This window comes from Rutilus rutilus, assembly GCF_951802725.1.
Source record: "Rutilus rutilus genome assembly, chromosome: 13".
Lineage (NCBI taxonomy): Eukaryota > Metazoa > Chordata > Actinopteri > Cypriniformes > Leuciscidae > Rutilus > Rutilus rutilus.
The window spans coordinates 20,810,450-20,834,779 of NC_140218.1; the positions used below are offsets into that span (position 1 = coordinate 20,810,450).

General features: G+C 39.8%; 1 protein-coding gene across 8 annotated transcripts in view; it reads right to left on the minus strand.

Annotated features, from left to right (window-relative positions):
* The window catches only part of agrn (agrin), a 248,091-nt gene that overhangs the window by 39,725 nt on the left and 184,036 nt on the right, over positions 1 to 24,330 (minus strand). For all 8 annotated transcript variants that reach the window (XM_084427577.1, XM_084427576.1, XM_084427583.1 and 5 more), the window contains 9 exons: positions 17,324 to 17,466; positions 17,073 to 17,178; positions 14,881 to 14,997; positions 13,629 to 13,793; positions 12,842 to 12,985; positions 11,517 to 11,641; positions 11,312 to 11,417; positions 3,584 to 3,937; positions 1,669 to 1,794 (listed from right to left, as the gene is read on the minus strand). In XM_084427577.1, the coding sequence (XP_084283703.1) occupies positions 1,669 to 1,794; positions 3,584 to 3,937; positions 11,312 to 11,417; positions 11,517 to 11,641; positions 12,842 to 12,985; positions 13,629 to 13,793; positions 14,881 to 14,997; positions 17,073 to 17,178; positions 17,324 to 17,466 (1,386 nt within the window). The remainder of the gene's footprint in view (positions 1 to 1,668; positions 1,795 to 3,583; positions 3,938 to 11,311; positions 11,418 to 11,516; positions 11,642 to 12,841; positions 12,986 to 13,628; positions 13,794 to 14,880; positions 14,998 to 17,072; positions 17,179 to 17,323; positions 17,467 to 24,330) is intronic.

A 24,330-nucleotide genomic window follows, 5' to 3' on the forward strand; every position in this document is an offset into this window, starting at 1 on the left:
TGGTCCATCATTTATAGCATGTACTCATCATGTCTAACACGTGTCCTTATCTTTGGTTACAAAGCGTCCAGATGGCTTACTATTGCACAATGAGCTATATAATTTAAATTTACACTAGATATGCAAATTCATTCTTTACTAACATTTGAACTTTTATGCAGAGGGGTGGGGTAGAGGCATCTAAGCCCCCTAGTTTAAATCATTGGCTTGGAATTGCTCCATACAAGACCACAGAGAACTATAACATTAGCATGATTCTAGTAGAAAAATAATTTATTATAATTTAAGTACTGGAAAACTAGATTGATTTATTTCAACATGATGCAATCAATTATAACTTACAGTAGGTTTTAAACAGGTAGGTTTTCACTAGGGAGGCGTTATTCCCCTCATAACATCAGTAAGCAAACCTCTCTAACATCGCGTTCAGGCTGCAGGGAGTAGACTGCACTGTTTCTGTTCTCAGCTTTCAGTGAAACACCTTGATATGAAGGGGAGTTCTCCTTCACTCAGTGCTTGAAAAACATGGGGAGAGCTCGAGCTGACAGCAGAGACTGAACGCAATGGACATTAGTGCCCTCGCTCCTGGCCGCTGTGACACATCGCCAATAAACGGTGGGGAGTTAGGAGACCCAGCTGATGGATATGAGAAGAGACGTGAGCACTTGACCTAGTGTTCCCATACAGAGAACACAAAACATCTGCCTGCTTCTGGCTGCCTGTCGTGTATTGATTAGTCTCTATTGTGTGTAATTTCTGCTCTTATAAAACAGATGGGGCTGGTGTGAGAAAAAGGTTTGCTGGTTTATTGACGCATCTGGTCTGATGCCAGTCAGAATACATTTTGTAGAATTGGTTTATCCATTTGCTACGGCTACGGCTACAGACACAGAACCTGCTCCCCTGCATCTGGCATACTCAAAATTAACTGTTTATATACACTACTGTTCAAAAGTTGGAGTTAGAATGATTTTTTTCTTAAGAAAGTAAATAATACTTTTATTCAGTTAGGACACATTAAATTGATCCAAAATTACTTTTAAATTTTACACAACATTTCTATTTCAAATAAAGGCTATTCTTTTGAAGTTTATATTCATCAAAGAATAAAGCAGCACAACTGTTTTCAACATTGATAATAATAATAGCATATTACAATTAATTTCTGAAGGATCATGTGACACTGAATTCAGCTTTGCCATAATAGGAATGGCATAAGGAATAGGAATTGCCATAATAGGAATGACATTTTTAAATATATTAAAGTAGAAACCTTTTAAAATTATTTTCCAATGTTACATTTTCAATGGCCGATCCTTCATATATACAAACAATTGAATTTCAACCATGTAATATATCAATTCCTGGTGAGTAACGGACAATTTTTACTTGCATTTGGTGCATGGTAAGTGCTAACTTTGGACCCTGGGCACACAAAATCAACATCCATATGAAACGTCTGAGATAATATATGCTCAGAAAATGTAGTTTCCCCTGTCATTACCAACTCCTCCTCCTCACCATCCTCTCAGTCTTTCAGGATAAAAAGAATATTGCTGTTGGCGGCTTAGTCATAGAGATGGTGACACAGTTAAAAAACGAACACGTGCTATTATCTGTAGTATAAAATAGGCGACACTTGGTAGAGAGTGATTGACGGGAACTTACAGGGGCAGTTTGTGCCCTCAGAGCTGATGGCAGCTGTCTTCCCATCGGGACAGCAGCCGAAAGGTGTGTTGTCACAGGAGGATCGCTCCTCGGCTGTGGGAAGAGTGGTAGTTGCTACTGTTGTACCTGAAGAGAGAGATGAAGACGTCACACAAGCAGGATTTCTAGAATTTGATTGTACTAGTTTAAATTGATATCTCTATGTTTGCATGATTGCAAAAACAATTAACATGTCAAGTTGTGGAGAAGGAAAATTATGGTGTAAATAATTACAGAGGCAGACGGCTCTATGTTTGACTCTTTGATTTGCAGTAAACAATCTGTGAGTAGGTGCAAAAATGACTTTTATATATCTCTTGATGTATTCCTACTTTTTAGATGCTCATTATGAAGACACTAACAATAGCTTGTTAAAATTGTCTTCGCTATGGAGCCAGCCTCACACTTACAAGTATATATACTGAAGATTAGGACTGTGGGTTAATACCTCCTGCTTGCCAAACATGCCATAAAGCTGTCAGATGTTCAAGGGCTCTGTGAGTATGAGAGAGGCAGCATGTGAACGAGATAGTGAGTGGTGGAAAATGACTTTTGGCATGGAGCTGAAAAGCATCCCTGGATGTTGTTTCATTGCATCTGTAGGCAAATTTATGAGCCGCTGCCCCCGAGATGCACGCTGGCCACCACACTGCTTCAGCCTTACAGGCTATTGGTTCACTGGGAGGTAGAAAGTCATCAGAAAGTCTCAAGAGATGCCTCCCACTCCGATGTCAGACAGACTTCATGTGTCCTGCGTCAAAGTGCGCTCCGGTCCAACAGTGACAAGAGAATAAATCTGAGGCCCTGCTGCTCTCTCTTATACTAGTTCAGGCAGTTAAACAGAGTGTGTGTAGAGCTAGCATTAACTGAATAAAAATAGCTGGTCTACTTTATGTACTATGGTGGTGAAGGGCACAAAAACAAGGGAAGGGATTGATGAATTTGTCACTTGTATGTCAACCAAGACACTATAATTAAAAGTGACTCTAGTGGAACAAAATTGAAGTTTAGTGGCTTTTGGACCCCATGACTGTTAGTTTTCTATGCTAGCGTGCTGAATTGTTGACCAAATGAACAGATCCACATTTAGAAATAGGATAAAAACTATGACTTCTAAACGGGTGTTTACAAATTTTGGTCTAAAAATGCTCTTTAGAATTACAACTTCCACTATGGCAATACAAAATTCCCAAGCTCTAGCTACTTGCTAATGCAGCTAAGGATTATTTGAGTATTTGACTGTGATAACATCATACCTTGAGCCGTAATGTGTTGAGCCGCCAATGTACAATTTGAGTCCTGAGGCAAAAGCAGTTGAAAACCACAAAACTAACAGCCATTGTCTATTTAAAATGGCAGAGCCCTTTCATCTGTCCCACCACCACTAACTGTTTCAATGATAATTGAATGATGATAATGATAATTAAAAAAGTCAAATAATTTCATGGGGTCTTTAAATATACAGTCTATGTGCTTAAGTTCGGTTTCTGACCAATATAGACAATGCAAGAACAGTTCAGAGAAAAAGGAACAGACATTGCATCGACTGCAGCCCAAATGACCTTTAGAAGAGGCTTACTTATAAGGTTAGTGCACGTTAAAAACTGAAGTCAGACATTTTGGTGAATTATTCACCTAAGTGATTCCAAATGAAATTGCTCACTTAGCAGTTGGATGTCAGGTGTCAAAACCTCTCAAATAATGGCTGCTGAGATAATGGGCAATGTTAAATTGATATGCCATTACAATTCGAGAAGAGGTCATCTCACACACAAGGTCAGTCCATACAAAGGAGAATTTCATCATCTCTTGTCATCTGTTCTTGACAATTATGCCTAAACCTCTTATGACTGAAAGATTATGGTGAATGCATTACCAAGTGGCTCTTCTCCGCTCTCCTCCATTCCGCTCACCATCTCGTCGTCCCCACTGGGCTCTCCACTGCCCGACTCCTCAAAGTAAGGGCTGGAGTCCTCGGGTGGGGATGAGGTGCGGGGTGGTTTGTAGGGTGTGGTGGGGCGGTGGGTGGTGAAAGAGCTGAAGAACTTTTCTGCCTCGACCACCCTCGGTGGAGGCATTGCCTCCACCACGAAGCTGTCCGGATCCTTAAGAATGGTTTTGGTGGTGGTGTGGCCATGGCGCTGTTTGGTGATCTTGACGTGAGCGGTGGGAGGGGTGGTGCGGTGGGTGGTTGGGAAGGGGGTGGGTTTGGCCGCCAGCTCAATGGATTCTGGGAGAAAGCAGGAATGGAATGATGGGTAAGCATAGATGGAAATGTTTCTGTAAGCCTTCTTTCTAACCTTTGAATTCTACCTACACCCTCCCACCCATTCCTCTTTGCCATTAAAACAACAACAAAAAAAGCTTCAGCATGGTCTCAGCAGGGGATCCTTTTCCGGAGCAATACTTTGTATGTCTCACAGATTCATATCAAAATTAGATGCATGGAAACACCAGGAATAAACTCACTCCTGCCTACAAAAAGCATCATGTTTCAATCACATCACTTAAGCTTCATTACACCCCAACACCAGAACAACTGCAAGGAGCCTCTTTTGTAGTCAGACAACAAGGACTTAGCCTTAAAGGATTATTTCACCCAAAAATGAACATTTTGTCATTTACTCGCACCTCATGTTGTTCCAAACCTGTAAGACTTTCTTTCTTTTGTAGAACAAAAAGGAGAGATTTTGAATTAATATCCTTGCTGCTATTTTCCATGCAATTACAGTGACTACAGCTTTCAAGCTTCAAAAATGGCACAAAAGCACCATAAAATAGTCTAAATGACTAATATATTCCTAGTCAGTGAAATCTGGATTAGTCACAAACGAAAAATTCAGAACGGTTCTGTAGATTGAATCAACCAAATTATAGAAAAGATAAAAAAATAATAATAATTCATTCTACTATTATAAACTAATGAGGAGAGTTAGAGTAGACTGTCAAGATTGTCAGTGAATAATGATTCGAAAGAAATAGTTCACCCAAAACTAAAACTATGTCATCATTTACTCACCCTTCATCATTTGGAACAGGTTGTTCCAAACCTGTAAAAAAAATTATCTGTGGAAACTGTTATCACCGAGACATTGCTCAAACTATATTCCTTTATGTTCCACAGAAGAAACAAAGTCATACAGTTTTGCAACAACATTAGGGTAAGTAAGTTTCAATACACAAACTATTATATGCCCATGATATTCTGCAAACCTTAGAGAACCTTCATTTGTGGGTGCACTATCCCTTTAAATTACCCACAAAACTAATGAACAGCACATGTAAAAGAACCGGGTTGCTGCACTGCATCTTTTTGATGTGATTCTTTGAGGTTTTTAAAAACTAGGTTTTCTGCAAGCTCAAACCGATCATTACACAGACTCTTGACCAGAAGTGTTTATATACTGCTGGGTTTGAGACTCCAGAATACGGTTGATCTGCGAGAGAGTGTGCTTGTGCGTGTGAGAGAGTGCCTGTAGATATGAATTATATATACATATTCAGATGTTGCCCTCCTGTAGGGAGGCTTTAATCACAGACAGCCAGAGCCTCTAGTGATGAATGATTGATATAAATAGGGCAGAAAAGCAGGGTTTAGCTGCAGCTTCAAAGGAAGCCCTCACTTCATGAAGGCATCCGTCGACCGTCCAACCACTGCAGCCTTGTCAACACGCTCGCAAATCTCTCCACTGCAGCAGCTGAGCTCAAACTTAAAGACATTACCAATGCAAGAGCCCTCATCAACGATGCGTATTTAAAGATTGCGAAGACAATAATAACTGTGGTGTGGACGAATCGAGACGGATTGTGCTACTATAGGGACCGAGGGATCCACGCACCCAATCATCCGTGGCTTTGTGCTCAACTTTAACGGATCCCCCGTGTACAGGCTAACCGTGCTTGGAAACACGCTAGCACAGCCTCTTAATTACATGCTAATCATCTCACATTTGAACAGCGAGTAGCTGACGAGGTGTGAAATACGATACCTTACAGAAATACTAGTTCTATCAGACCGGCTGTCACAGCCTGGGCGAAAGGGAGCGAGTGTGTAGATACACTAGCTTTGTGCGGGAGAGCACCGATGCTATCGCCGTTTGTCACGGCATCCGTTTTCTTATTTCAACTCGGCTGCACCTGTCAGTCAGGAGCTCAGCGTAGCGATAGCTCAGAGAGATCAGGGGTGTGGGATTTGAGTCGCCCGCCCCAGCTTTGGGTTTTGTGACACAAATACATACACTGAAAGAGCAACTGCCAACAGGAGCAGTCAGCTCGCCTTAATCAAGTTTAACGCTCCGTTTGGTTTTCAGAGAGGCAGGGTGAACAATTAGGAGACGCAAAAATCATTGTCATCTTCAGTTGGCATAGCCGTATACTTACTCTTGAAAGGCTGTTATTAAGATGGCTTTCTGTCTTTTCATACAATGTGTGTTCTGGGCGGAAATTGAAAGAGGCAAAGAGAGAAGAGAGAAAGAGGGTAAAGGTAAAACAAGTTAAGCTCTATCAACAAAGTATATAATGCCATCAAATACCACAGTAAATAATTCTGACTCATCCTTTAGTTAGTAAAAACAAGTATAACTCTTGTCTTGTCTATAACCTGACTATGATTCCAGCCTCAAGTCTGTCCACACTGACAGCAGAAATATCACGCGACACAACGCAACGACCAATCAATACATTGTTAAACTACTGTATGTAGAGCAGATTTTCCGACCAATGAGATTTTACGAGGGGTGGGGCAACCCAGTGCTATGTCCCTGAATTAGAAGCCAAGCCATCTACAAAATATCAAATCACTCGCAGTTTCTGGTTTGGGGAACTTCCATTCAAAATGACTGAAACGAATCATTTCAAATCATAAGGTTGCCCTACAAATAAAGCTTATCCGTCAGTTTGACTCAATGAACTATCAGTTTTCTTTCATGTTTTATTTAAGAATAACATGAGAATAACAAGGAGAATTTTTTCCTGCTTTAAATCATTTTAAAATCATTTTAATTCTTCTTGAGGCCCCCTAGTGGCTCTTGGCCTACCACAGGTGTCCAGGGTAAATCACTTCAATAAACAAAATCAATTTACACTAATGCTCATGTCATCTTTTTATTAAAACGGATCAATTCTTACATACAAAATGTGAGTTTAAGCATCCTTATAGCAGTGTTACTACTGTCGTAGTAGGCGGATAAACTCCAGGTTATACAACATAATTCCTGTGGGAGGATTTTTTACAATGTAAATAGTACCTTGCAGGGTTTACCGCCTTAACATGGTAATGAGAAAAGTTGAGAAATTGGATGTAACTTTACCCAGACAAGGTTAGTAAGCAATTTTATCTCGGCAGACTAGGGCTGTAGTACTCGAGTACTTTTTCTATGGTCTCGGACTTGTCTCGGACTCGCTGGTATTCGGACTCGGACTTGTCTCGGTCTCGGCAACTGGTCTTGCCAAATATGGCTTTTGGTCTCGCCCGAGTCCAGGTGTCTTTATTATGTTCCCAGTAAGAACACATACGTCGCCGCTTGATGAAACTTTTTTCATTTGATTGGTTCAACCGCCACCCACCCGATTTTAATTAAAATATTATTTTTCATCACGTCATCCGCCCGATCCACGGTTTATCCGCATCTCTAGTGTGTGTGCGTGTGTGTGTGTGTCTGTGTGTTTGTGAGTTGGCTCGGCCCTCCCTCATGCAGTTTAATTGGTTGACATTGCGAGTATGATTGACAGGAACAGAATGTGAGGCTGATCAGACAGTCGAAACGAATGTGTGTGCGCCTTTAGGCCTATATATTTTTTGTTGTTGTTCTTTGAATTAGTCAATTATTTTAAATACAATTAAAATCATTCATTATTTCATTATTACATAATGATTTAATTTCTATAGGCTATATTTTTAAAAATAGAGTCGGCTCTTCAGATATGCGAGCCAGCTCCCGACGTTCACCTACCAGCGGCTCTTAGATCCGGCTCATTCGCGAACGACCCATCACTAGGCTACTAATAACCAATCACACACTGGATTATCTTCGCACAAATACTTGTACTGTTAATTATACTGTGAAAATGGTTCTTATGAATTTCTTAAACAACTTCCTGATGAATTTATTTTAAAATTCTGCAGTTTGTTCTCAATTAAAAATAACATATGTTAAATTACACTGTGTCCATTGTTGTTTAACCAAACTTTAATGTTTTCTGAAAATACGTCTTTCCTATTAACCCACGTCCAAATAACAATATAATACAATACAATATTTTTTTTCAGGGAAGGCATAAACCAACCATAGGGGTACACTCTGTAATACTGGTCACTTCTTTTCTACACTAGCTACTGTACATCTGGAGTGAAGCTATTGCCATTTAGTTGCTCAAATGCTCAGTACTAGTACCTAGCAGTGGTAATAGTAGTGGGTTGGTGTTTGTATATCAGTTCTAACACTGCTATTATGAGGTATCACCATATGTCATCATTCTGTTTTCTTTAGATTAGAAGATTATATGATATCAAGGGGAATGTCTATACTTAAAAATCCTGGGTGTTGTGACACTGTTTTTGCTTTTAGATCAACAAATAATAACCCAAAATGATTTTCTTGATAATGTCATGCAAAATCCTTGACTCGGTTTTGACTCGGACTCAAACCTTTTTGGACTCGGTCTTGTCTTGGACTCTAATCTCTTTGGACTTGGTCTTGACTTGGACTCGACTAGTCCTGGTCTTGGACTCGACAAAGGTGATCTTGACTACAGCCCTACGGCAGACATTTGAAACGGTGTATTTTAATGTCAGTCTTATTGTAAAGCCTTGCCCCATGGATTTCCATGTTAAGTTTATTTTTACACACTGAGGGATGATTTAAAATTCTTTTCTGTGGTATGACACAAAGATAAACTGGTTTTGAACCTGGAAAATGTTGTTTAGAACAAAAACGATAACCAAAACTAACATCTCCGCCGAGAGCCGCCCGTCCCATATGCTAATGTGTAGGCTGCCAATTTGCAGCAAGTGTACAGGTGATGACAACATATGTGAGTGCAGGGAACTGCCAAGACTTGGACTCTTGATGAGCCAAAAGTTTCTCAGCCATTCCAGACCCTGAACGCCCTGCGTCATGTACCAAGATGTGCCACTGATTGCCTCATCTGCTGCCTGCTATGGCAACATTAGGAGTAACTCACTCCGTGTGGCGTTTCATAGCACCGTTTGTCATCAAGAAGAGTTGATGATGGGTGAGCGTCAAGAGATCAGCGGGAGAAATATAGAGAGAAAGGCAGGCTTTCGGCTAATTCACATCCAGTCACACGTGAAATGAGCTTGTGATCTAACCCCTCCACCTCAGGGCTGCCGAGCAGTCTGCAGCCCGGGCCTGTTTTACCCCACAAGTCGGAGAAGAAATTATTAAATAGCGCTGCTGTTGCCAGTACCGCCCTAGGCTGGTGAAGATCCAACCTAAGCCCGCTCTACTTCCTCCCAGATCCCAGAATACACCCAAAATAGCAGCTGGATTCTTGTTGTACAGACAGGTAACACCAAAAACAGACAGAGAGGTGCTCTGGTTAATGACTACAGGGATGATGGTCCAATCGTGATCTCTAAACATCAGTTAGTTGTGTGTTGTGTCATAACCAGGCCCAGATTTAATCTGCCAAATGTGAGCTGAAAGAATAATCAACCAACTATTCAGGCAACCTCAATTGCTGTTGAACAAGAACTGATTAGATGGTGAAAATTAGAGGTTGACTGATATGTTTTTTTTAATGAATATTGTAATGATACAATTTCTATCATTTGTTATCATTAGCCAATAAACTTGCAAAAATGAAAATTCAAATGACAATGCAAAGTGCATAGATTTGTAAATCTTTGAATTTGTAAAATTTGTAAGCTTTTGTAAAATTTTAATTTTAATTAAAAATAATACAATTCAAACTATAGTAAATCAGTACAAAAAAAATGTCCACATATTGTCTCATCAAAATGGCCAAATATGACTTAGCTTGGCTGATTTATTGGTCTATAACTAGTGACAAATGAGTGTTACATGCCAGAATTGAGATTTTCTGAGTTTTTCTAAAACAATCTCTAAACAAAATAGCTATAGCTATTTGGAGAATTAATTAATATTACCAAATAGCCTGAATAACCTTAGTGACATTAGCAGAAAAGGAAGGACATTTCAGAGGTAGAGTAATGTCAAATTTTGATTAAAAAATAATAAAGGATTTTTTTCCCTCTAAAATAACATGCACTAATGAATTATTCACAATAACAACAATGCGCAGTACAAAAGGGGGTTGAAAATGATTTTATGTTGAAGGCCAGGAATGAACGATGTTCTGAAATTTTGAATGAGTTGACAGAGAATCCATATGGACCTGGTTATAGTTATGAAAAACAATGGAACATATAGTCGTGTTAGATCAAGCTGCAAACTGAATGTCTTATGTGGCATTAACAGGTCTGACAGAGTGGCTGCATGGGCTGCTGTTGAAAATGTCTCGCACCTGTCATTGGCCCTGATCCAAGAATCAGCAGCTGGCAGTGTCCACCATGAGCCATGCCCATCTCGGAGCAGCTCTCTGTGGAGGAACGCCTTCTGACATGAGCTGGCATAGTGCTTCTTACATACAGCCGACATTAAAGTCTTAACCTTGGCCTTCTACCAGGTCCCTGTGCCCACGCATGTACAGAGCAACCGATCAACGATTTAAGAGAGAAAGGGAGAGATGCCTTACTCTTTACACAGCTTGCTCTACCCAAAGCAGGCCTCCCGACAGCATCAGCAGCCGGATTGCAGGTGCTTCGCTCAGACTGTGCAGTTAACTCCCCCTAATCCACACAGGGGTGATGCAAATCAAACAGCTCAAATGTCACCCAGTTCCAGGGGATTCAAAGACTCCAGCCTAAAGCCAAGCAGCACGGCTCTATCTGCAGGGGAGCATATGTCAGGCAGCTTTCCTGTCCCCTTGAACATCTACCATCCACATAACCCCCCCCCATACCCTCCCTACACACCTGCACACTTAGTGACCTTCCAACCTATGGGCCATGCAGTTTTACCCAGCAAACCCTGCAAAACTTTGTTTCCTTAATCAGAATTCTTCTCCTTATTTCCAGTTAAAGCATCTAAACATCCTTAAAACAAGATTTTAAAGCAATATTGTGTAATATGTCTTTTTTCAGAGAATATTTAGTGAATTTTATTTAATTTGTATTGTTTTAAAAAAAAACTTTTTTCTTATTGCCTCACAGAATTGTGTTAAAAATAAAAATAAAATAATTCTGACTAAATTTAGAAATATAATACAATAAAATAAACATATATTAAAAATACAAAAATGCATTCGCTGAAAACATTTTGTTATGTATTTTATATTAAGTATTTGTCTTGGTTTATGGATATTTATATATCCTACTGGAAAATATACCATGACAATGATTAAAGGAATAATTTTTTTCTCAGTAAAAGGAATCATGAGGTCTTTAACTGACTTTGTCAGCCACTGACCTTCTTAATTTATCATTCATACTTTCTTTGACATCTGTATGCAATAATGCAAAAAATAGACAACAAAACTGAGTACGAGAGGCTTTTCTCACCTTTGCACTGGCCTAAATGCTGCACAGTGATCTCTGTATCTTGTCGGCACGCAATGGTCCTCAGCTGGCACCGGTCTGCATAGGTGACTCCATCAGAACCACATACCTGTCCACAAACATGTTAATGTCCATTATTAGGGAAGAAATCTTCATCATTAGAGTAGTTGTAGAGTTTAAGGTGGATCTGTGACCTTTGCTACCTCACCTTGGTCTTATTCTTCTCGTCACAATCTGGAGGCGGGCACTCGCAGTGAGCCTGTCCGTTCATCTCCACACATGATGCCCCAAAGTGGCACACAAGCTTATCACAGGACTTGGGTGCCTCAGGTCCTGTGGAATAGTTTGGCCTCTGGTTAACATGATTTTTTTTTTACTTTTAAGGGTAGAAAAACCAAACTGGGGTTTTTACGCAGTCCAGCATCCCAAAACACAATATATGCAGGACATATCAGTGTGGGCTTCGTGTTAATTCAATTCTGATACGAACCCTACAACCTCCACCACAGAAATTCATCAGAAAGACGGACTTGCATCAGTAGGAGAGTTGGGACCTTCCCTGCCACAGAAGTCTACTCTTTACTCTGACATCAGAGCGCTGGGCTGCACTGCCTGGCCTGCAGCATTGACTGGATTCCTCTTCTGCACTTTCATGTGGCAGCTTTTATCTGGCAGGAACGCTGCATGAGCACTGCTATGCTGGGATTGTTGAGTTCATTAAGCTCTTCACTTCCTGTCAATAGCTGACGGTGACTCCAAATTACTCACCAAGCCAACACAGGGGGTCACATCAGGATAGCATTTCACTGTCACCCCTGTTGCGCATTTGAAGATTCAACTTTGAACCGGTTTTAACTTTCCATCGATTTAATCTGGTTATAGCAAATAGTCGAATGTAGGACAAATGAAAACATATAGTTTTACAGTCATTTGCTAATTATTCCAGAATATTTAGTATTAAGTGGAGCATTATTTTGAAATTAAACATTTTTACTTTTTTTTTTTTACTTTTGTTGTATGTGATAGTGTAGCCTCAGCTGTAGATACTAAAATAACTATTAAAATATAATAAAATATATATCTTATTAAATACTAATAGATCTACAAATAAGGTATTAAAATACAATTATTTAATGTTATGGCCATTAGCCAATAAATGCTCAATATTATAATTCTATAATATAATATTGTGTAATATTTTGAAATGGATATTTTTTTTCAGATTCGCAAAATATTATGGTTTTGATAATTAGCTAAATATTGTATTATCATGGTAAAGCTAATCTAAATGTGAAAAAAAACTGAGAACTTTCCACAATGCCATGGTTCCAACATGACACTGAAAGCCTTTTTTGCCAGAGCTCTTTTAGGCTATGAATTAAGCAGCGCCGCCATTTTTGTTATTTTTACTTGTACCCGACATTGTGAAAAACAGACCTAATTATAATTCCTAAAATCATAACCTAGCTGCATCTGAAGTGCAATCGTGGAGAGATTATCTGAGGTTTGTGCTAATTAAAATCCCGGCGTTACCTTTGTCACAGCCGTTGGCTCCCATCTTGCTGCCGTCGGGGCACACGTTGCATTTCATGCCCTTAACTCCGGGCTTACATGAGCACAACCCTGACATCTGCTCACAGTCGTCACGAACCGAGCCCACTCCATCACAGTTACACGCTGAGAGAGAGAGAGAGAGAGAGAGAGAGAGAGGGCTGTCAGCCTTATCTGCTTGAACAGTTTTGATTAGATTCCGTGTCTCTTTCTCTTCAATTTCACTCTGACAAAAACATCCACACATCCACCAAATGCATGCAAGCAATCTGAAGCTGCTCCAATCTGTGACCCCACCGCTATAGCAAAGCACTCGCTCTGTGTCAATGACCGCAGTCTGGTGGAGTTCAAAGCAGGGTCAAGAAACCCTGGGGTGAGAGCGAACGTGGCTACAGAATGTGCTAATGCTCCGAGGACCCCTGGGACAGAGCACAAACTGTTTCAGTCATCCTTGTTTTTCTATCCTCGGCTTTGTAAGCGCTGTACAAACACACATATACGTGCGTCAGAGCGTTATTGGTCTGTAGGCAGAACTTATAGGTCAAGCCACGTTGCACTCTCAGACGGTTCCCATTACCCGCGGTGGCTCGGAGGCTTAACTCGAAATGCTTGTTTTGACAGAAAGCGCATTTGAGGCCAGAAGGATACCGCACGTTAAACGAGTAGGTTGTCACTTCGGATTTTGGATTAGAAAGGAACATTTAGCACATTTAACAGAAAATGCCCTGAAAGCAAATCTCCAGGAACGGGAGAAGAGAGGGGCGCTTACGTGTGCAGCCGCTCATGTTCTCTGTAACGATGCCTCGGAAGTTCCAGAATCCAGGCTCGCAGCGGTCGCACTTGAGTCCCCCAACGCCGGGTTTACAGGAGCACTGGCCGGTGGAGGGGTCACAGGTGCCTCCGTATGAGCCGTAATGATTACACTGACACACACCTAAAGAAGAAGTAGTGCTTTTTAGAGGTACACAATCTATAACATAATACAAAAGTAATTGGTTGGAATTGAGCAGAATAACTAATATTGGTGCATCCCAAGCCCCCCCAAACTTTAAAAGTAAAAGTCTGTCCACTCACTTTTTGGATAAAGAAACAATTATTTTTTTATCTTTATTATAAAGAATATTATCCTTATAATTTAAAAGACTTTCATTTTGATTGGCCATACTGTGAAGAAATAAATAGCTAGCTAGCCATATAAAATGTCAGCATCAACCGGTTGCATTGGCAGTGGATAAAACGAACAAACACTCAATTTCTAATATAGCTACAGTATAGTGCACACTCTTTTGCTGCAGCAACTGTTGAACAAATGTTACATCATATAATTAATATTCATGAGCCTATAACATGCCCTTTCCCAACTTTATATCACTCCTACGCTGCATCGCTTGATGGTTTTTCATATTGCGTCTTGTCAGGATACGATGTTCTCCTGTGTTGGTGTTCAGACTTCTACAAACACCAGGCATGTAGGACATAAGGGCACTATTAATATGAATACGTGAACAGGAATATGAGTATGAATATATTTATGTTAATATTAAAAATAACATTGATGTGCATCAACAAACACTACTGTTCAAAAGTTTGTGATCAGTACAAATGTTTAATGCTTTTGAAAGTATATTATGCTCATCAAGGCTTTATTTATTTTATAAAAAATACAGTAAAAACAGTAATTTAAATTATATTGTTTTTATATTGTAATATATTTTAAAAGTTATTTTTATTTCTGTATAAATTATGTTAATATGCTGATTTGCTTCTAAAGAAACATTTCTCATTTCTTCATATTTTTGTGGAAACCGGGATGCATTGTTTTTTTCCCCATGATTTTTGATGAATAGAAAAAAACATTTATTTGAAATATAAAAAAATGTCTTTACTCAAATTTTTGACCAATTTAATGTATCCAAACTGAATAAACATATAAATTTCTTTCCAAAAAATTGTTTGGCCTATTATGACTAAATCAAACTGACCTAGTTAGTTAGTTAATGGTTCATGACAGTTATACATACTAGGACATCCAGCCAGTCCAACACCCAGGGCAGCGGTCTTGTTGTCTTGACAACATCCGTAAACAGTTTCGCTACAGTGCTGGGAGGAAACGAGCTCTGGAGGAGCCGATATGATATCTAGAGAGAAGATACAGTGCAAACAGGGGTGGGTGGGTGGGTGGGGGAGAGAGAGAGACATATTGAGATCCACAGCGTTCTTAAGACAAATTAAACTAAACAATCCAAGCTGAAATGCAATTTAGTACAACACAATAAGAATCGCTTAAGGAGCAGGGGTGGAAAAGCCTGCAACTGGCTGCCAGATAACAATTCTATTTACAATTCCTGACACCAATTCAAAATCAGGAAAAAAATTATGCTATTATCAGTCATGAAAACAAACAATAGACCTCTCGTCGAATGTCTGGTGGGTGACATTTGACACATTCTCAGGGGCCTGTTGTCTCCATTTGTTCTCGTCTCATATAGTGCCGTTTACACCTACGCCGTACTGTGTCAAACAAAGATTTATGGACTCCGCATTTATGGACGCAAATGCACAGGAGTGCAAATCAGGACACGCTGATGTCAATCCACTCTCGCTTTAACCTAATTACTCTATTCCAGTGTTCACTGCTCACATACAGGGAAGTTTGTTGCGGTGTTTAACTGTGCCGGAGGCAGATGGCAGGTGCCTATTTGTCTTATCTATGTTGTCATTTTTTCTCTCAGTCTCTCCACACTTGTTCTTTTCAAGCGCTTCTTCTCTAGGCCATTGAGCGGAATGGCTGTGAGGTGGCAGGTTTGTGGTTTCAAGTACAGGACTGGGCTGTCGTAAATCAGGAAGCTGCCGGCATGAGCATACGTGTCCAGGGGTATAATAGTGATGTGTCACTGTGCCGCTCATAGCATTTTGTGGCTTCAGAGATGGGTTTTGTCCACACCTCATTAAACAACTTCTCTCCACACTGAGTCCATAATGACAAAGGTGCTTTTAATTTGATCCTTTCTTCTCGTCTCACTGCGATTCTTCACCATCATCCCTCTACATTGGCTTGTTCTACAACCCAATCCTTCCTGAAACAACAAGGTGCTTCTAAAAAAGACAGATCCGCTAAGCTTATTTTTTTAACAAACTGTGAGAACCAATATTTTACAAAAAAAATCAATGTTTGTTTCTCCACACTAAACTGAAATCACCACGCTACATTATATTGAAATGGAGAATATTTATCATATATTTGCATGCTTTTGATGGCGATTTAAACCATTTAATTAGATTAGATAAATCCTTGTCTCGGAACTTAAAACTATGAGAGTGTTAAAACAGATGATTCATTTCAGTGAATCTTAAATGACCTAAATGACTCAATGGTTTGTGTTTGCATATATGGTGGGTCTTCAGTTTTTTTTTTAAAGCACATTAATGTTGAAATATATTTCGAACAAAGCAAAAAGTATAAATATTTTACATTTAAATTTTTGTAGCTTTATTGCCCAGCTCAACTCAGTCTTTTATTTCCTCTGAGTGTCACTTTTGGCCAAGCATCCTCTGATCTTCACTTCAAGGAGACTCAGAGCAAGGTTGTCTAGAGGTCACCGAAACCTAATTTCCAATTAGCAAAAAGCAGCAAGGTGCTCTGGAGACCCTTCAGCTCTCAAAGGCACGGGTCAGAAAATGGGGGAGGAGAGACTGCAGCGTGCATATCAAATGCAAGGCCCGATGAGATTTCCATTGATCTGAGCTCAGCCAATGGGAAGCAGATGCCAAAAGCTCCTCACACCGGTTGAAAGTTCTCCAAAAGGATTTATTTTCCATGGCCACTGAAGGAGCATGACTGATCTGGCTAGAGGGCCTGTGAGGCTCTGAAGCAGAAAACCCTGAGTTTGAGAAAACCATAGATAAAGGATGAGGGTGCAGTGAGTCAGAGAGAGCGCAGAGAGAAAGGCACGTGCATGTGTGCGCGCAAGTGGAGTCAAGCTCTGCTTGAAACCTGAGGGAATCTCACACCGCTCTGATCACAGAGCCACGCTCTTCCTCTCTCAGTGCTAGATGCTCAGGTCTGGACTACACAAGCCCCCTAAGTTTAAAGAAACGCTGCATTCTGCTACAGTGACTCTATAACAACCATCCTGTCAGTGTTCCTGGAGTGTTATTCTTCAGATCCGGAGGAAAACATAAATATTAGAGGAAAAGAAAGGTGGTCTCTCACCTGGACAGGGGCCTTGACTCTGGAGCAGCAGGTCCATTTGCTTCTCGCACCTGGATTTCTTCAGCTCACAATCGCTGGTGTACGTGTTCCCATCTGAGCCACACACCTGCAAATGTTCACGGAGAGGTTAACGTGGCAAGATTAATGGATTCAACAAGATTTAGCACACATTTTAAGTAGTCAAATGCTTGGGCAATGTATGGGTGGCACTCTCTTGTGAGTGACTGATTGTCAATTGTGAATGGACATACCGAGATGCGTGGCACATTTTGACAGGTGTAGTCACATATGCAGCGCTCGTCTTCCGTGTCTTCATCCCACAATCCGCCATATCGTTTACAACGATCCTGCTCGCAGGTCTCAGATCCTGAGCCTGAGCCTCCTGATCCGCAGTCTGTTGGAACACACACATATAGGCTACAGTCACACTATCAGTTTTTGGGATTGACAACTGCATTTACTTGCATGTGCGAGTCTCGAAATGTCCTGTTCAAACAGAAACTTACTAGAATACTGTCTGTATGAACATGCAACAGGTGTCAAGCCTGTATTCTCTTACAAGTAACCATGTCCACAGGGACCAAAGTAATATCAAATGTGGCGACATACGTAAAACTGAAAAGTCTTATCACTTTTGATATGACGAGTCCAAATCTCCATTAACCGACAACAGCTTTTATACCTGGGTGGAGAGCGGATCATTTGAGTCGTGCGTAGAACACAAAATTGACCGGAACAGCTCCAGTGGAGAACAGTGATGTGATCTAAACCCTTCAGATGACACACAGCTCTGATTTCTCTGTCAAAGTAAGTTACCGAAACCACAAATTAAATCCCGCAACACAAGGTAGACACGCTGTATGACATGATAGAAAACTAGTTGTCCAATCCGGTTCAATTCACAAAGTGGGGGTTTTCCAAGAATGCGGTTGTGAGTCCTGAAAATTTACTGGTGTGAGTTTGGTTATAAAATTTGTTTGTCACTCCCGTAAATAACTTTATTAATTATTTATCAGACCTGCTAATGATTACATTTTGCAGTGTCATTTATTATCAGTCTTTTAAAAATGAACTTAAGTAGTTATTTTTTTCTTTTTAAAAATGAACTATTGACGTTACATGATGGCAAAGGTAATCTAAAAGTAAATTATATGGTACCTATACATTGTGATTCCTTACAAACATCCATACACAGCTCTTTTCCTCATAAGAACCACGAAGGAGTTCCCCAAAATGTAGCTTTGTCCACACAAAGAGCAACAACGCACTCAACCTCAATTTACATTGAATAAAATAACTAATAAAATCACTAACACTGATTTCAGAGAGATAAACAAGCAATCTCACAAGATACCTGGGATCTGAGCATAATAGCGGGTAAGTACTTTAAAAGTCATAGAGCAAAGACAAATAAGACACGCAGACACTGGGGACCTCATGCACACACATATTTGCATATCAGTATGCCGCACATTGTCTTCTAATAAAATAAAAAATATTCCCAGGTACTCAAGCATCTTGTTTTAACTTTGGCTGCCAAGAATTAATGGACAGTGCATGGGAAAGGACTTAGACATTCAGCTCATATGGAGCAGCAAATATTGAGATTTTATTCACGTTGGAGTGAAGATTGAAGCAAAGGCACTGCTGGAAGTACAAGATAATGACCAGCTTTGGAATTACCCAGCAACTAACAAAATAAATTAAAGGAGACACCAGTGTGCCACCAGCAAAGTGTCCCTCGCATTTCGATTAGAAGTGAAATAACTGACAATCTGTTATCTAGCACAGGAAATCAATGTGAACGGGTGTTTCACGGCCATCATGATCAGTGATCACACTACATTATACTGGGTGCAATTAGCCTCGGTGCGAGTTCAGGGTTAGTTTCTCTGTATGAAACCCCAACGGATAAATCTCGAGTCTCTCCAGGATCCAAACTTTGGGGATTATTGTGAGGAAATCGTCAGGGTTTTTCTTCAGATGAGTCGCCTCATTAAACACACTCTTATCTAGCCTATTTAATTAGAATTAAAGTTCATTAGTCAACAAAGCTGACGATATAAAGCACCTCTCTTTTTTGCAGAGCAGCTCTAATAAAAGCTTCAGTTCATGACTGCGTGTTTGAGGCCATTTTTTTTTTTTTTTTGTCAAGTAAAGTCTAAAAAATATTTATAAAAATATATTATGATATATAATATATATTTGTATTTAACAAGTGTCTGGTACAATAATGTGATGTCTTTGGTCTTGCTTAATTTGGAGGCTTTTCTCTGCAAACACTCTTATATACAATTATTTGCGATTAATAAGTCGGCATATCATTTGCATAAGGCACACGTACATCGCTACATGTACATCGATTTGATTAATGAGGAAAAATTATGGACGCTCTTTCACACGTCTCCATTGCAAGTTAAACATACTCTTTTCTTCACATGCAAAGCTGGGTGGGGCAACCCCGTGCACCCTGATGGGAAAATCGATTGTGCATAGGTGGAAATGCCACTTAGCATAAAACATCTCCTTAAACGGATTATGGAGTTGGTCACAGTAAAGGCTAGGGGTTGGCCAGCACTGATACGTCTTATCAAAAATCCACACTGACAGCCTTGCAAGGTCGATACTCGTGGAGGCCATTCAATTCATTAGCCTCAGCCTGGTAACAATGAAAGCACTCAAGCCTGAAACCCTGGCCACAGTGAAACAGAGAGCAAACGCACTCACTGTGTAGACATCAGGTTTCTGCTTCAGAGCATTAGCGATCCGAAACTGTGATGAAGAGATTCGGTATTTTGCTTAATGTGAGCTGAGCTGAATTTATGCCTTAGGGCAAAGTCCTGTTAAGATCAGCCAAGAGATTCCAAGGGGAAACAATGTAGCATTTGACTATGATTATTACAAAAACTCTTCTTTTTTTTTTTGCCACCAATTGCCTATTACTATGGCACAGCAAACAGTGCAAACTGTTACAAGTTGCCTGAAGCAGAGGGGAAGCACAAGGTCCGTTTTACATTACACGTACTTATACCAAATACACGTAATAATGTTATTAATAATAACAATATTATTACTATATTATTACCATATATTCTATTTGAATATATTTTAAGGCGAGACACTACAGGTAAATATGGTAAAATGTTAAAATAATAGATATCACCATGAAACTTCCTCAGTTGATTACTTACACAAGTATATAAAAAAAATGTATTACAAGTTTTAGAAATTTGTATGTTTAATTATGCAAATTAGGCATTATCTCATTAAATATGCATGATTTTGCATATATTTTTGGTAGATAGATCTGAACATTAGGGGTGTGCCATATCATACCGTCCACGATAATACCGGTATAAATTTTTACATGATAAAAAAGTGTCATATCGCGATATCAATGATATAGCGACGCGATGACGTATGGCGCATTTACGTTCCCTAGCGCGCACAACAACAACACCTGTCTGAGCGCGAGAGCAGCAAGTCAGCCTCCAATGACGATTTAGCAATTCACAAAACAGCTTGAGTGTCCAGCGGTGCTGCCGACGCGTGTCTTCTCTCTCGCATTTAGGAGTCGGGACATGACTGAATGGTCTCTTGCACAATCGGGCCATCAGTGCATCGTAAGTTACTAAAGTTTATAATTTTCACGTCTTCTTAAGTCTTATCAGTTTAAACAGTCAAGCGATTTTAAACTATCCAGTAGGCTACTCGCGCGCTCTCTGAGAGATAACGTTAGTTGCACTGCGTGCATACATAAGAGTATAGCTCGCGAGTAACAAAAGTTATTTTTCGCAGATTATATCGCTTTAATGGGAGGAAAAACGCAAAATTGTGTAAAACCTCCGGTCTTGGCAAGTATACTCGTAAACACAGTCGGTTATGTATAAAACGCATGTGACAGTGTGACAGACAGTATAATGAAAACAGCAATGGATCCGTGCACTAGCTGTAAAAGTGACAGCAGCCATAGGCTATGTGTCTGTCATTAATGTTGTCGTCAAAACAACAAAAGATAGGCTAATAATTCTCATTCAGTACAATTAAAGCTGTGTATTTAATTTAGTCAGGAATCAGAACTAAAAGACTATGTGTTATTTTACATTTGATTACTTTATTCTGTTTCTGTAGTATTTAATACTGCAGTTAGACCTACACACATTTAACATTTAATTCAAAGATTGAAATCAAGCTTCCTTGTGTTGTGTAAACTCTTAACAACAAAATTACCACAATGTAAAAACGCAATGAGTGAGCAAACATTTAGGTGAGATAAAAATAATAAGAAAATTTTCAACAACAAAAAAAAATATCGTCATAAATATCATTATCGCAAATATTCTTGAAATATCGTGATATAATTTTGAGGCTATATCGCCCACCCCTACTGAACATATGATAAAGCCAGGTGCAAAATATTTTTTTCATTTTGTTTACACACAAGATATTTCAGGATATATGCTTTCATTACCCAGGAAATCAAAATATACTGTCCATAGCCTTAAAAAGCCTAAAGCCTTTTTTTTATTAAAATGTCACATAAATCAGGCCAGGAATGATTTATTAACAAATCCCTCTGAAAAAATCTTCAGAATACTGCTGAGTGTATAACTGGAAAGTTTGGTGTACATAGGTGCTACATAGGCTGAGATGTTTGTACTAGAGGATGGATACCCGACCCGAGCCCGACGGGACCCGTCGGTACCCGACGGGCCGGGCCGGGTTCGGACAGATATTTAGAAATTATGTTCGGGTTCGGGTCGGGCTCGGTCACATCAGCGCGATATTGAACATTTTAAATTTAAAACAGCTTATTATGTAGGTAGCCAATGTGATGCTTTCATTTGATGCAAACGTTCGTTTTTGTGATTAAAATGCATGTGAAATTTTACCATAACATCTGTCATCCTGTGTGCGCAAATTTCAAATTTGTTTATGTAGCCGTGACAACCAAACACGTGCATGCGCGCCAGTGCGCTTGTTTCTCCGTGCGCGCTGATGCACTCATCCTGTTGACATTTCCGAATGCCTTCCTACAGTTGCTTAATAAAAGCGGGCTTTCCACACAAACGTACATGTGTCATTAGTATGAGAAAAAAATGGGATTTTAACTGTCGGTCTCGGGTCGGGCTCGGACATAAATATCTTTATGCCTGTCGGGCTCGGGTCGGGTTCGGTTACTGCTCTGTCGGACGCGGGCCGGGCTCGGACAGAAAAATTCGGCCCGATCCGCACTCTAGTTTGTACTGGAGAATGACAAAAAACTAATTTTGAGAAAATGGCAGTTAAAAATTTAAATAGCTCTAAATGAGATTTCTTCGTTAGCTTTAAATCCCCCTTTGGACATTCACGATTGGTTACTGATAGGAAGGAAACGTCCATATTTGGCTTACATAGCGTTGCGCAGGAGACTCAGAGCTTTACAGCGATACCGGTCACGACAGACTTCAGTAAACAGACGGAGCTCGGCGTGTCGCGTTGGAATGCTAACTTCTTGGTAAATTCGGGAGAAACTTACTGCCGCAAGTAAACAAAATGTAATAAAATAAACATCTTAATGTATATTTTCAATATTTTCTTTATAGCAGCTTGAAAGAACACATATTGAAGGAGTAAACTAGCCCAAAATCTCAAAACTGACCACTGCATGAAAAATCTATGTTTTTGCCTGCCGTGTCTCGCCTTAAAATGTAATTTAACCCTGTGATGAAAAAGCTGAATTTTCAGCATCATTACTCTAGTCTTCAGTGTCACATGATCCTTCAGAAATCATTCTAATATGCTGATTTGGTGCTCAACTTGTTCCACGCCAGCATTTTTGAAAGAAGTTGCCAGCCAGTGCCAGCATTTTTTATCATTTTCTCAAAAGTTTCATGCCCCCCCCAGAATATTTGGTTGTATGAATATCTGAACATGCAATATATCAAAACAAAGAGCAGACCCTCTGCTTTAAAACTAAAAACCCTGTTTTATTCTAGCTCCATGCATTCTTTTTTTTTTTTATTGAATGTGGGTAAGTCTCAAAAAAGCTAAGAAAATCGCATTGTTGTCAAAGATTATGTCTGGATCAGGGTTATTAAATATTTCAAAGGGTTATCATAATCACACCCTAACTCTATTTATTTTGAATGCTGATTTCTTTTTCTTTTTTTAAGAAAATAAATCAAAGAACAGTAGTTTGCATCATTATGTTGCTTCATTATTGGTAATAAAAGACTTTTCATAAATAGGTTTAAAGCAAATTTTGTGTTTTTCAAGTCAAGAACAGTAAAAAAAAAAAAAAAAAAAAAGCTCAGAGCTAAAAGAAAAAAATCTTCACAGCTGCATTTCTGGTCCACAGCACTGTGCTTCTTACACATGCAGTGTGAATACTATAAACAGTAATTTGAGCATGTAAATAAATGAGCTGCTTACGTGTGCAGTATGAAACAGACCTGATACCAAGAGCGATTCCAGTCGTTTACAGTAGCACAAAACAGTTTAGCACTGCAACGACCCATTACCGATTCGACGCACGCTCTCATCCCCTCATCAGCGATACAGTAAATAATACGCTTTAATGAAGGTTCCTAAACTCTGACTCTGATAAGCCTGACCACAGAGCAGCAGCGGCAATCATTTCCATATACGAGGCTCTCTGGGCCACCTAAGCCCAATTGTGCAAGCTAAGCATTAGATGAAAGCATTTACATTCCCGGTTCTGTTGTGCGTTAGTAGCAGGGGAAAAAAATGCAACGTAAAAAGGTGAATAAATAAACCTAGTGGAGTGAGTGGATGTTAGTGAGGGAGGAGGTGCTAATTAGTTTCGGTCCTTTGATGTCACCGCCACCCGTGCCGCATGCAAACCTTTCAATTAGCGAACAACAAGATGTACACATCAACTGTCCTCAAAGCTCTTTCCCATCTCTTTAACTCAATCATGTACTTATGGGGTCCATTTAGCCATGCGTTTTCCATTAAGACGGCGAGCTAAAGGAATAAAGAGCGAGCTAGAGTGAAAGCAAAGTGGGTAAACAGACACAGAATAACTCTAGTAGAAAAAAAACAGATGGTACCATCAAGGGGTGAAAGGTTTTTCTGGCCGATGAGGAGATGGATGATGGGGAAAGGAGAGAGAGATACGGGAGAGTGGGGAGAAAAAATGTCAGGCGAGGACAGTGACCTTCAGACTTAACTGCTAGTTTGTTGCAGGTGGCTGGGATGCCTTACTGTGAATGCATAACTCCCATGAAAACACACACACAGACCTTCTAAATGT